General features: G+C 39.8%; 1 protein-coding gene across 4 annotated transcripts in view; it reads right to left on the bottom strand.

The window, feature by feature from the left end:
• The window catches only part of Gpbp1l1 (GC-rich promoter binding protein 1 like 1), a 52443-nt gene that overhangs the window by 23399 nt on the left and 14712 nt on the right, over positions 1 to 14332 (bottom strand). For all 4 annotated transcript variants that reach the window (XM_036178834.1, XM_036178833.1, XM_036178838.1 and 1 more), the window contains exons 2-3: positions 1782 to 2828; positions 587 to 699 (exon numbers count right to left, since the gene is read on the bottom strand). In XM_036178834.1, coding sequence (XP_036034727.1) covers positions 587 to 646 — 60 coding nt within the window. In that variant the 5' untranslated portion in view covers positions 647 to 699; positions 1782 to 2828. The remainder of the gene's footprint in view (positions 1 to 586; positions 700 to 1781; positions 2829 to 14332) is intronic.

Here is a 14332-nt window from a genome sequence, read left to right as displayed (position 1 = left end):
TTTTGCCGGCACTACCTACATAAATGTGAGGAACAAGGTGGACGAGCAAAGCACTGACTGTCCACCACTGACTATCTGAAAAAGGACCTTTTTGGTTTTTTGCCCTGTCATCAGTAAGGAAGATATTCTACGTCTTAGCCTTTAAACACAGACTTGCGCCAGCCATTTTTCAAAGACCTTCAAGGGCACTTGTACATATGTTTACATACACATTAGAGACAGAGACAGAGAGAGAGAAAAAAAGAGAGACAGACAGACAGACAGATACTGGCTTTAAGGTAGTCACTAATGTGAACTGCATAATTACTCATACTTTTCTTAAAATTTTTTTAAGGTGTATTTTACATGTGTGAGTCTTGCCCAAATGTATGCAATACCACATGCATGCCAGGTGCCTAAGAGATCAGATCCCCTATGGAAGGTTTTCAGCTATCTTATGGGTTCTGGGTGACAAAACTGGGTCCCTTCAAAAGAAGGAAAACAAGAACAGCAGCACAGCCTGAAACCTGAAACAGAAGCCACACACCAATCAGAAGGAGAAGAACTGGTATGTTAGGGTAGTTACCACAGAAATGGAAGAGGGTACCTTAGCTGACTGTGGCGTTGAGAAATTTAGCCAAGCAGGAACAAAGTCATGCTGCGCCATTTAGGTCCAGTGTCTTTTCAGCAAGATGAGGCATTCAACCTCATGGCCAGGATCTAAAAGAAACAACACAAATCACTCATGCATGACATAAAGGAGTCTGTGATTAATCTACAATCTAATCTACAATCATCCTTTACAAAAGACCTAACCTCTGAATTTGTCTACAGAGTACTTCCAAGATTCCAAATCTCTCCTGGCAGTGGTGACACATCAACACCTTTGATCCAACCACTTGGGAGGCAGAAGCAGGTGAATCTATGTGAGTTTGAGGCCAGCCTGGACTACAGCGTCCAGGACAGGCATCAAAGCTACACAGAGAAACCCTGTCTCAGAGAGAAAAAGATTCCAAATCTTAAGAACTGTAACAAAAGCAATGATTTCCTACTGTTTTATGTGACCATGAAAATACACACACACACACACACACACACACACACACACACACACACACACACACGATGGTAATGTGGGAAGTTATATGAAGAAAACAAATGTATTCTTGAGTTTTAGCGTAAAAATTAAACAAACACCTATTTAAAAAAATTTACAGTAGAAGCTAGGCCTGGTAGTGCATCCTTTAATCTCAGCACTTAGGAGGCAGAGACAAATGTATCTTTGTGAGTTCAAGGTCAACCTTGGTTTACAAGGCAAGAACTGCTACAGAGAAACCATGCCTCGAAAAACACCCCCAAACAAACGAACCCCCAAATCAGTAGGTACCTACAGAACACTGGTCTCAACCTATGGGTCACAAACCCTGTAGGGGAGGACAATTCACAAGGGTTGCATATCAGATATTTATTCACGTTATGATTCATAATAGCAGCAAAATTAGTTATAAAGTAGCAAAGAAAGTAAGTTATGGTTAGGGAGGTTATCATACCATGAGGAAGTGTATTCAAGGAACACAGCATTAGGAAGGTTGAGAACCACCGCTATAGAACCTCAAGAACTTTCCATTTACCTTACAAACATTTCCTCACACACCAACTTGTATTAGTTTTCCTCAGAGATTCACTAATGTACCCAAAATTAAATTAAATTTCTCCAAAATTAACACTTCACAGCATTAACATTTTTTTTATGGCATATACCCATGTCTGTTTTCTCCTACAGACGCATGGATGATATTTACCCTCAGAGTGTCACCTCTGTGGTCCTGTTTCCAAAGTTGCCAGCTGTGTCTTCCAGAGGTTTTCTTGTAAAAAGGGTGCTTAAGGAGCCTGGCCAGCAGCACGCCTTGTGATGAAGCACAAAGAAGCCCAGCTCTGTGTGGCTCACTCTCTTAATCCTCTCAATTACTCATCCTGAACTATCTAGTTCCTGACACGTTTTCAAAGGGGGAAGGGGGAGGGGAAGGGGGAAGGGGAACATAAAAAGTTATTTGTTACATTTAAAAAAGGGGGGAAAGGGGGAAAAGCTATGTCTACGTTCACCTCATTCAACTTCCCTGAGTAATGGCACTATGATGTTGCTTAAATACGCAAAACACGGACATTTGCACAGTGAGTGCAAATACTGTTCATAACAAGATCATAGCTAGAAAGACAGGTGGTCTCAGGTGTGGGTAAGAAATGTCATCAAGGTGATAGATCAAAAATGTAACAATAAAGCACTACAACAGATCTTCTGAATAATCAATTCCAGTGGCAAAATATTCACGACAAAAGCCTTTAAAACACAAATCTCATTATCTTACACAACTGCTTAATACAGTGTGCAGATATATTCTTTTATCTGTCTTAAACTTCAAAATCTAAAGATACAAGAAATCTTATTTTGGTGGGGTTTTTGTTTTTTTTTTTTTTTTTTAATTTTGACTTTTTTAAAGGAATCAGACAGAAACTTGATCTATCTCTCCTGCCACAGAATAGCAGCTTTCAAGGCAAATTTCTTGGTATAAAGCTTCTAAATATGTATCCTATTTCTTTGGTCTTTACTATTTATAAATTCAAAACAAAATTAAAAGTAGAAAAGACAAGGGTCAAGAAGGAGAGTTCCAAAATGAGGGTTTCTTCTTATCAATTTTCTGTATTTCACTTGTTCTCCTTCCCAAAACTGAACTGAGCTTCCAGAAGTGATATGAAGAATCTTCTATTGCCTTATTGAAGAAATTGATTTCTAATTTGGGTCCATCTCCACCATTCCTCAATCATTAAAAAGGCCACTTGAGTGTACCAATCTATAAAAGAAGAAAAAACATAATTAGAAGAGGTAACCGTCCTATCTAAGTGCGACTGGCTATATCAAACCACGATCTGGGCAGTGGAATCCTTAAGGTCGACTTAGACACTAATTTAATTCATCACTGCCTAAACATTACTTAGCCTTTGTTAAGTCCTTTAAAGATTTTTTAATCTGTCATATGACCACAGATTTTTTTTAAAAAAAAAGACTTTATTTATTTATTATGTATACAGAAGAGGGCGCCAGATCTCATTACAGATGGTTGTGAGCCACCATGTGGTTGCTGGGAATTGAACTCAGGACCTCTGGAAGAGCAGCCAGTGCTTTCAACCTCTGAGTCATCTCTCCAGCCCGATTTTTTTTTTTTTTTTTTTTTTTTTTTTTAAATACAACCATTTCTCCAAGTAGCCATCAAAGGTAATTCTGAAATGCCAATTACTGGGTCTTTTTACATCAAGGTTTCCGACTTACCTAATTGGTCAAAGCATATAATTTGTGTAAAAAAAAACTACCAGTGGCATCACTATCTAATTTTTAGGTATTTTTCAAAGGTAAGACAACATATCTGCCTCATATATTTATACTTTACATGTTTTAGATAACTATCAATTTAGAGACAAAGCTCTTCTAATCTAACTTGATATGTATTAAACAAATGCAAATATTTCTTTGGCCAATTCCCAACATCCTTCCAGGGACTACAAACTTTTTGACAGAAGAAATTTTTTAGCTTTGGGAAGGCTGAACAATCCTACGCATTACTATGTTAAGTTCATGGAGTACAAAATACCAAGTTCAAGACAGTAAACATATATATCTGTGAGGAAATGAAGAGAAAGAACTATAAGGAGGTGCCAGAGGTATTTAATCACTGTTTCTCAAGTTGAGTGCTGAATAAAAGACATTTACTTGCCAGGCGGTTGGTGGCATACACCTTTAATCCCAGCACTTAGGAGGCAGAGTCAGATGGATCTCTTTGAGTTTGAGGTCAGCCTGGTCTACAAAGTGAGTTCCAGGAAAGGCTCCAAAGCGTCACAGAGAAACTGTCTCGAAAAAACCAAAGATGTTTACTTAGACCACATTAAGTATTAAAACAAATATATACAAAGTTTAAGTAAAAGATATATGCCTTTCACTGATCTTCATTGAATGTATGTGGAACAGTCATTAAAAACTAACCATATTGCTGGGCATGGTGGTGTACACTTTTAATAGCAACACCCAGGAGGCAGATGGATCTCTGTGAGGTGTAGCCCAGGTAGAGGACCTTGTTTTGTTGTGTATGTAATAGAACTTTGTCCTGTTGTGGAATAATCATTTTGTACACTGTGAAGATGTATATTTGCCAAGGCACTTTCTGATTGGTTTAATAAAGAGCTGAATGGCTAATAGCTAAGCAGGAAAAAGTTAGGCAGGATTTTTGGGCAGAGAGGATAAGAGGTGAAGAATCTAAGCGCAGGAGGGATACCAGAAGAAATGAAGAGAAAACAGGAGGTTCAAGATGGAAGGGAGGTAAAAAGCCATAAGGCAAAAACGTAGATTAAGACAAATGGGCTAATTAAAGTTACAAGAGCTAGTTGAGACAAGCCTACAATATAAGCTGAGCAATTAATAAGTCTCTGTGCCATGACTTGGGGGGCTGTGGGTACAAGAAAATCCATCTACATTGTCTCAAAATAAAAACAAAACCAACCAACCAACCAACCAACCAACCAACCAACCAACCACTGAGCTGGGTAGTGGTAGGTGGCAGCACATGCTTTTAATCCCAACACTCAGGAGGCAAAGGCAGTCCTGAGTTCCAGGACAGACAGGGCTACACAAAAAAACTTTTGTCTTGAAAAACCAAAACCCAAGCAACCAACTAACCAAACTGATTGTATACTAGTCAGAGAAAACCTCAACCAGTTCTAAAGAATATTCACTTAGCCAGGCGGTGGTGGCGCACACCTTTAATCCCAGCACTCAGGAGGCAGAGCCAGGCGGATCTCTGTGAATGGTAGCCTGGGCTACCAAGTGAGTTCCAGGAAAAAGGCGCAAAGCTACACAGAGAAACCCTGTCTTGAAAAACAAACAAACAAACAAAAAAAGAATATTCACTTTACTCTGACCATAGTATATTAAAATCACAAAACAGCTTGCTCTTGTTCCTTCTACTTTTTCTTCCTTTCCTGAAGAAGTTCTGCACAAAGCATTACAAAGGCTCAAGCAAGGTAAAGGTAATATATATAGATGGCAAAAAATGAAGCTGCAGAGGCTCAGAGTGGTCTATCCAGGATATAAAGGGCATCCATGTATGACTAGGACTGGGGGAGGGAAGAAATAAACCACTGCAATTTCAAAGCCCATTTAGCATATCAATACTTTGAATAAATCTGTAACATATAACAAAGAATTACTTAATGGGAAATGAACTTTAAAAACGTTAGTGTTGAAACAAATTGCCTGAGTACTTGCCAAGCACCTATGAAGCCCTAGGTTTTAATGACCCCAGCACCAGGTGTGATGGATGGTGCATGTGTGTAATCTCAGCATGTAGGAGACAGAGGTAAAAGACTCATTAGGTAAAGGTACCTATTGCCAAGCCTGATAACTTGGGTTCAATCCTTATGATCTACACAGTGGAAAAAGAAAAGAATGTAGTCGGAAGGTTCTCTGATGCCTCCCGCCCCTGTGGTCCTGAGTTCCTGGGGTCCCACCCAGCCCAGTAGGTCCCTCAGACACTTATAATCATTTAGCCGGGCGGTGGTAGTGCACGCCTTTAATCCCAGCACTCGGGAGGCAGAGGCAGAGGCAGGCGGATCTCTGATCTCTGTGAGTTCCAGGAAAGGCGCAAAGCTACAGAGAAACACTGTCTCAAAAAACCAAAAACATTCAGAGGTTTAATATTAATTACCAACTGCATGGCCTGTGGCAGGCTTCTTGCTAGCTAGCTCTTGTAACTTAGCCCATTTCTATTATCTGTAAGTTGTCACATGGCTGTGGCTTACCAGTACTTTCACATCTTGCTTCTCTTGGCAGTGCTGGCTTCTCCCCAGGCTCCGCCTTTCTCCTTCCTTTCTCTCTCCTTGGATTTCCCATGTGCCTCTAAGCTGCTTTGTCATAGGCTAAAGCAGCTGATTTATTAACCAATGGGAATAACATATTCACAGCATACAGAAAATCATCCCCCAGCAAAAGAAGATTTAATTGTTGTCTTGGGTTATTGTTGTTGTTGTTTTTTTTTTCTTTGAGACAGGAGGGTCCCTCTATGTAGTCCTGGCTGTCCTCAAACTCAGAGATCTGCTTGCCTCTGACTCTTTTAAGTGCTGGGATTAATGGCTTGTTCCAACAAACCTGGCTGAGAACAGATTTTTGAAAGTTGTCCTCTAACCTTCTTATTTACCCATGGCACACACATACACCCCTACAAAATAAATCTCTCTCTCTCTCTCTCTCTCTCTCTCTCTCTCTCTCTCTCTCAAAGTTCAAGAGGTTGGAGAAATGGTTCAGTAATTAAGAGCACTTGTTCTTGCAGAGGACCTGGGTTCCATTCCCAGACACCATACACTGGCTCACAACCATTTGTAAATTCAGTACCTTCTTCTGAACTCTCTGGCACTAGGTACACAGTGCACATACATACACGGAAGGAAAATCTTTACACACATAAACTGAAAAAAAAAACAAAACAAACAAACAAACAAAAAAAACAAAAAAAAAACCACCTTTAAAAATGTATGGTCATACTCTCTCCTTAAATTAACCCATAATTCTTATATATGTTTAGCCACATGGCTTGGTACCTTTTCCCAGTTCTGCCTTGTCATCATCTTGCTTCCTCTGCGTCTGGCTGGTGACTCCTGACTCAGTCCTTCCTCTTCCCAGAATTCTCCTTGTCTGCTTGCCCCACCTATACTTCCTGCCTGGCTACTGGCCAATCAACATTTGATCAACCAATCAGAGCAACCCATATTCACAGCATACAGAATGACGTTCCACAGAATAAGCCCATATGCACATGTGCAGGGGGGGAAACCTATAAAAAGCGAGTTCCATCTTACCCTTTCTCTCTTCCTGCACAATCATTTCCTATAGGCCTAAGCACCCCCTTCTGTCTTTCACTAACTAACTAACTCTCTCTCTCTGTCTCTCTCCCCACTCACCCCCCAAGACAAGGTTTCTCTGTGTAGTTTTGGTGCCTGTCCTGGATATTGCTCTGTAGGAGAAAGCACATTGGAATAGGTGAGTATCTAGGGTAACAATTCTGGACACGTGGAGAAAGGAAGAAGTCCAGACAGTACAGAAAGGGTTTTTCACAGAGCAGTATAATTTGGTAAGTCATAAAGAACTACGTTGTGGCATAATCTTTTTCTACATTGTGAAGATGTGCCTTTCCCAAGGCACCTTCTGGCTGGTTTAATAAAGAGCTGAATGACCAATAGCTAGGCAGGAAGAGGTTAGGCGGGACTTCCTGGCAGAAAGAGACTATGAATCTACGTGTGGGAGACACCAGAAGACATGAAGAGGAAAAGGAGATACAAGATGGAAGAGAGGTAAAAAGCTTTGAGACAAAACGCATAATAATATAAATGGGCTACCTTTTGTTTGTTTGTTTTTGTTTTTTGAGACAGGGTTTCTCAGTGTAGCTTTGCACCTTTCCTGGAACTCAGTTTAAGTTATAAGAGCTACTAGGACAAGCCTAAGCTATAGGCCAAGCTTTCTTAATAAGTCTCCATGTAGCTGGGCGGTGTTGGCGCATGCCTGTAATCCCAGCACTCGGGAGGCAGAGCCAGGAGGATCTCTGTGAGTTCGAGGCCAGCCTGGGCTACCAAGTGAGTTCTAGGAAAAAGGTGCAAAGCTACACAGAGAAACCCTGTCTCGAAAAACAAAAAAAACAAACAAACAAAAAAAAAAGTCTGCATGTAATTATTTCTGTGCTGCTGTCCCAAAGAAAAATCCATGTACATATGGTGTCCAACATGGAAGCTCAAATACCTAAACACAGGGCCTGAGAAAGCTAAGAAAAGTTGTTCTGTACAAGGATCCTACAGTCGTTCAGGCTGGCCAGTTCATTGTACAGGGGTGAGGCTACTGCCACTGCTAAAATAAAGTCTTTAAAGAAAAAATAAAGTATTGCTGGGAGGCACAGGCAGGTGGATGGATCTCTGTGAGTTCAAGGCCAGCCTGGTCTACAAAGTGAGTTCCAGGAAAGGTGCAAAGCTACAGAAAAACCCTGTCTCAAAAAACAACCAACAAAAAAGGTCACATAAAAATGGAAAATACATGGGAGTCTGTATTCTGTATGGTATTGTACTGACTTTAATGTTTTTGAATGGTGATGAGCAAACAACAGCTGCTAAGAGATTGTAAGAGGGACTGCTGAATTCAACCAACACAGGATACTTTAGGAATGCCTTAACTTTAAAATGGAAGTCAAAGTTTGAAGGGGAGTTGGGGATTTAGTTCAGTGGTAGAGCACTTGCCTAGCAAGCCTAAGACCCTGGGTTCGATCCTAGGCTCAAAAAAAAAAAACAAAAAACAAACAAAAAAAAAACCAAAAAACAAAAAAACAAAACAAAACAAAACAAAACTGTTTAAAAAGGTGAAAAAAAATATATGAACAGTTATAAACTAGTACATGTGAACAGACTAAACTGACAGAATAGAAAACCTCAACAAATTTTGTAAGTCGTTAAATGTACCACTAGATACAAATGATTCAGAAAAATTCTACTGCCAAAAGAATCTCTGATGAAAAACAAAAGCACAACTGATAACCTACAGTTTGCTTTTCTGGGCACTAGTTGGTTTCTTGCTATTGAGCTGTGGGATAGGCATGTTCATGCACTGAACAGTGGAGTTTCTAGCCAGCTTATAAAACAACTCGCTCATTTAGGGTTAATCCCTTGACAGTAATTATACAGAACACCACAGACAATTTATCAGGACTGTTGATAAGACAAGATTTGGGGAAGACCACATTTTTTAAAATTTTATTATTTTTAATTAGGTTATATAGGGGCCAGTTGTGCTTAGGAGATCAGAAGCCAGAGGTGTTGGATTTCCTAGAACTGAAGTCAGTTTGTGAGTGGCCTGACATGGGTGTTGGGAACTAGACTCTGGCTTTTTGTTTTTCAAGACAAGGTTTTCTCTGTGTAGCTTTGTGCCTTTCCTGGAACTCACTTTGTAGCCCAGGTGGGCCTCGAACTCAGAGATCTGCCTGCCTCTACCTCCGGAGTGCTGGGATTAAAGGCGTGTGCCACTACCGCCTGGCTCTGAACTCTGGTTCTTTTAAGAGAATTACACTCACTCGGCTGTGGTAGCACAGGCCTTTAATCTCAGCACTTGGAAAGCAGAGCTAGGCAGATCTCTGTGAGTTTGAGGCCAGCCTTATCTACAGAGTGAGATCCAGGACAGGCACCAAAACAACACAGAGAAACCCTGTTTCAAAAAAACCAGAGACAATTATTTTTTTTCAGTACTCTGACTAAAATTACAAAGAACCTGAAGTTGAAAATAGGTAAATAAATAACTTTCATTAAACACAAAGGAAAAATGCATTTTAAAACATCAATAATCCAGTTGGAGAGATGGCTCAGTGGTTACAAAAGGATACAAATTTACGGTTATTTTTGTTATACTGTATGTTTCTACTCTTAAGGTATTGAACCTATGTAGCTAATTTAAAAATGTAAAGTTTTAGTCTTTGAAAGCTATTTAGGATAATAAAGAAATACAGGTTAATAGTCATCTATAACAATCAAACTTACTGTAATGTCAGGTATGTTTTCAAGGTCATACAAAAATATATTTTAGTCGCACGCCTTTAATCCCAGCACTTGGGAGGCTGAGGCAGGCGGATCTTTGTGAGTTCGAGGCCAGCCTGGGCTACAGAGTGAGTCCAAAGAAAGGTACAAACAAATAAAACAAAACAAAACAAAAAAGATGATGGGGGTGAGGCTGGAGAGATGGCTCAGCAGTTAAGAGCACTGACTGCTCTTCCAGAGGACCCTGTTTCAATTCCCAGCACCCACATGGCAGCTCACAACTGTCTGTAACTCCAGTTCCTGGAGACCCAACACCCATGGCTAAACACCATTGTATATGAAATACAAATAAATTAAAAAAAGATCAAAAACCTTCATATGGAGTTTGCTTTTATTTGTGGCAACTTTAGCCACTGAACAAAGAAACTGCTCTTGCCTCAACTGCTGACAGAATGCTGCCCAAACTATACAGAGCAGGACAGAAAAGGCAGCAATGGCTGAACTTTGCTAAGACATGGTAGGGCAGTCCTTCAAAATTCTTTCTTCACAGAAAAGTCTATTAGATATTTTAGGATCGTAGGCTGGAGATGGATGCCCCATTGTTGCAGAGGATCCTTGGGGTGAATATCCAGGCAGCCAAATGTCTCTGTTGTTTTTTAGTTTTAGAAGTTGTCTACTCTGCACTTCCTGTTTACTCAAGTAGTATTTCATTCTTATTGAGTTTCTGATGGAGTTTAAGATGAGATAGTTAAAATTATAATTTTCTCTATTATTAAATTCAGAAAAGAAACTTACAAGAGATATGTAAAATGTATACGTTGGGAGACATAAAAGCTTAAGTTGTTTAAGAAATGTTTTAAGGTCTAAAAAGATTTTTAAGGCTGGCAATATAAGCTATGATAAAAATATTTAGGTATTGGCCAGGCAGTGATGGTGCACGCCTGTAATCCCAGCACTCGGGAGGCAGAGCCAGGCGGATCTCTGTGAGTTCAAGGGCAACCTGGTCTACCCAGCGAGATCCAGAAAAGGCGCAAAACTACACAGAGAAACCCTGCCTCAGAGAGTGAGTGTGTGTGTGTGTGTGTGTGTGTGTGTGAGTGTGTGAGTGTGAGTGTGTGTGTGCGCGCGCGCGCGCGCGCGCATGCGCGCGCACACATTGGGGATTTAGCTCAGTGGTAGAGTGCTTGCCTAGCAAGCACAAGGCCCTGGGTTCGGTCCTCAGTTCCAGAAAAACAACAACAAAACTTTGGACTCTAGACTAACACAGGATAGATAATATAGTACTTTCTCCAAATTTGCCAAATACATATGGACTAGACATTGCAAATTTAATTCTTTCTTGAAAATTGTTCTTATTGTATATAGTTTTATTTTGTTAAAGTTAAAACCTTCCCTTTTTATTTTGGACAATACCTGACAATTATTCTTATTATATATAGTTTTACTGTGTTAGAGTTAAAATATTTTCTTTTTATTTGGACAAAAAGAAGAAATGTTGTGGAATAATCTTTTTGTGCACTGTGAAGATGTGTCTTTGCTAATGCACCTTCTAACTGGCTTAATAAAGAGCTGAATGACCAATAACTAGGCAGAAAGATCACTATAAATGGGTTAACTTACATTTTTTCAAGACAGGGCTTCTCAGTATAGCTTTGCGCCTTTCCTGGAACTCACTCGGTAGCCCAGGATGGCCTTGAACTCACAGAAATCCCGCCTTCCAAGTGCTGGGATTAAAGGTGTGTGCCACCACCCAGCTTAGTTGAGTTTTTTCCAAAACAGGGTTTCTCTATGTAGTTTTGGTGCCTGTCCTGGATCTTGCTCTGTAGACCAGGCTGGCCTCGAACTCAGAGATCCACCTGCCTTTGCCTCCGGAAGTGCTGGGATTAAAGGCATAAATCAAATTTGGGTTTTTTGTTTTGGTTAACACCACTGGGATGTTCCTTGACTCCAGAAACTGTGAGAAAGAAAGGGAAAGAAAAACATCTCTGGGGTCTTTTATATTTACCTTTAAAGTTAAGATCAGAAATGACAGATCATCAAGAGTAATTGATATAAAGTGAGTTTTGTTAATAACGGATGTGTGTTTAAGGAAAGAAAATTAAGCGTTTTTTAGGCTATACTGCATACATATGTGCATGTATAACAAATAAATTAGGTGGTATGAGCAAAGTACAGGGGTCACTGGTAGTGATGGGTGCTGAGTGACTTGATAAAGCCCCCCCAACCCATTAGGGTCAGTGTACCTTTCATGTACCCGGATTCAGCACTGTATGTTTCATTTTTTAAAATTACTTTTTATTTTATGTGCATTAGTGTTTTCCCAGCATGTATATCTATGTGAGGATGTCAAATCTTGGAATTACTGACAGTTGTGAGCTGTCATGTGGGTGCTGGGAATTGAACCCAGGTCCCCTGGAAGAACAGTGGTCTTAACTGCTGAGCCAGTTCTCCAGCCCTGCATTATATGTTTTAAATATTAAAAATTCCAGGAGAAATGTGCCAGAAAACATTTCAGTTCATTAGTCTTTTAATTATGCCAGCCACTCACAGCAGAATAAACTAGAAAATGTTAGAGACTTAGCAACTAATCCCAGAAAAAAAGTAAAATCCTTACATTTATATATAGGTAGATATCTTTGTTTTTTGTTTTGTGTAGTTCTTTTGTTTTGTTTTGTTTTATTTTTTTTAGCTGAGGACAGAACCTAGGGCCTTACTGAGCTAAATCCCCAACCCTTGTGTAGTTTTTTTTAGATAGGGTTTATTTAATCCTGGCTGACCTAGAATTCTGCATGTAGACCAGGCTGGCCTCCTGCAACTCACAGAGATCCTCCTGGGATTAAATGTGCTGCTTCACATTGCCTAGAGGTGGAGAGGTGGTGTCAATGATAATAAAGGGAAAGGATCTTTGAGTTTAGCAGATTAGTGAAGATATAAAATAAGATACAGTAATTTAGAGGTAGTAATTTAAGGCACTGTTAATAAAAGGCAGTAATTTAGGAAATTAATCCTATTGCCCCACCCTACTAGAGACATAGTTTAGGGAATATACTAGACAAGATATCAAGTGTGGCCGATTCCTTCTACAGGGGCAGTCTGAGATCTAACAGCTATATTTTAAGTATATATGAAATGGTCAAAAAAGAAAAGAAAAAAAGAGAAACCCTGGCATGGTAACATGTTCTTATAAAACTAGGACTGGGGGCTGGTAACAAATTCTCCCCAATTGCTTGCCTTGAGGGGATTTCTGCCAGGGTCCAGAATAGAAGCTACAAGCAGCTAAGGATTCTAATCTGAGGGATATTCAATGAATCTAAGCACACTAAATTCTTTAGTCTTTATTATTCTCAGTAAATCCTATCTACACAGTTTCTTTTCTGTTCTCATACTTAGCTCCTCTCAGTTCCTCCTGCTCTCAGTCCCTTCCACTGTTCTATCATCATTCTACCTAGTTCTTTCCATCTCCATCCTCATCAATCAATTCTTTTCTGGCTGTTTTCTCATATCTATCTAGGTCTTTTCTTCTTCCTCCTCTTTGTTCCCCCAAGCAATGCATGCATATACAACTTGTTAGTAAAAACTACAAAGTAAACTCTCAGGGACAAGTATTCTGATAAGAGTCACACTTGGTAAAGACTTGGTCAGCTTAATTAGTGATTGACAACAACTGTAGGTTGTAAAACTTTCTGGCTATAATATCCAGATTGGTTGTCAGTTAACAGCCTTTTTCTGTTAGTCACCTGAATCTCAGGACCTATATATAATTAGTCTATTGAGCCTAAAATCTTGCATTAAAAACTGGAGTAGAAATAAGTACAAAGTATTAATTGTTATTTGAATCAGAGTGGGGAGGTGCTAGTGGAGGAAGCTTAGGGAAACATACGTGCTACTGATCTCTTGAAAGACTAAGATATACCAAGGCCAGACACCTGCACTATCACTTCTGATTCATTATAATTCTTCTGAAAAGTTTTGATCTAACAAGGCCAGGTACCTGCAATTCTATTCTGTGGAAATTCTATGAAGACACCTTTTCAGTGGCTAAGGATGGAGAGTAAGACCTTTAAGTGTCTACAGTCCACATGGAACAATAGATCTAGTATGAAGCATATTTTAGTATGTTTCTATTCATAAAAATTGTACAGTTAAATAAGAAACCATCTTCTAGACTATCCACAATTATGTGTGCCCATAAGAATGAGATGCAATGATGAAGAGTATATGTACACATAACATGAAAATGCAGAGTAAATGAGGAGAATCCTAGCTGTTATCGCACAAGTTTACAAGAGAGACAGCCAACTGATTCAAAACTGTATACTTTCATGGACTTTTGCAATCAGTGGCTCTCAACAGGCTGGTAGAAGCAAACAGACCACCCCCTCCACCCCACCCCCCGTCTATTTGGCCAGTTCTAGGTCAGTGAGAGACTCTTGTCTTAAAGTGGGGGTAGGGGGATAGGGTGGGGGTGGGGGTGGATTGTGCCTGAGGAACAACAGCCAAAGTTGTCCTCTGCCCTCCACACATGCGTGTATATACACACAAAAGGCACCTTTGAGGGGTTGGGGGTGTGTTGTTAATGGACATAAATCTATATATTTAACAAATGTTCATCAAATAATCTGGCTGTTATGGTGTATGTCTGTAATTAAAGCAGGAAGATCACAAGTAAGGCCATGCTAGGTTACAGCATGAGAACTTATGTCAAAATCAATATACAGGCTGGTGACATGGCTCAACCAACCTATAAAGG

This window comes from Onychomys torridus, chromosome 2, assembly GCF_903995425.1.
Source record: "Onychomys torridus chromosome 2, mOncTor1.1, whole genome shotgun sequence".
Taxonomy (NCBI): Eukaryota; Metazoa; Chordata; class Mammalia; order Rodentia; family Cricetidae; genus Onychomys; species Onychomys torridus.
This window is presented reverse-complemented; position numbering and strand designations above follow the sequence as displayed.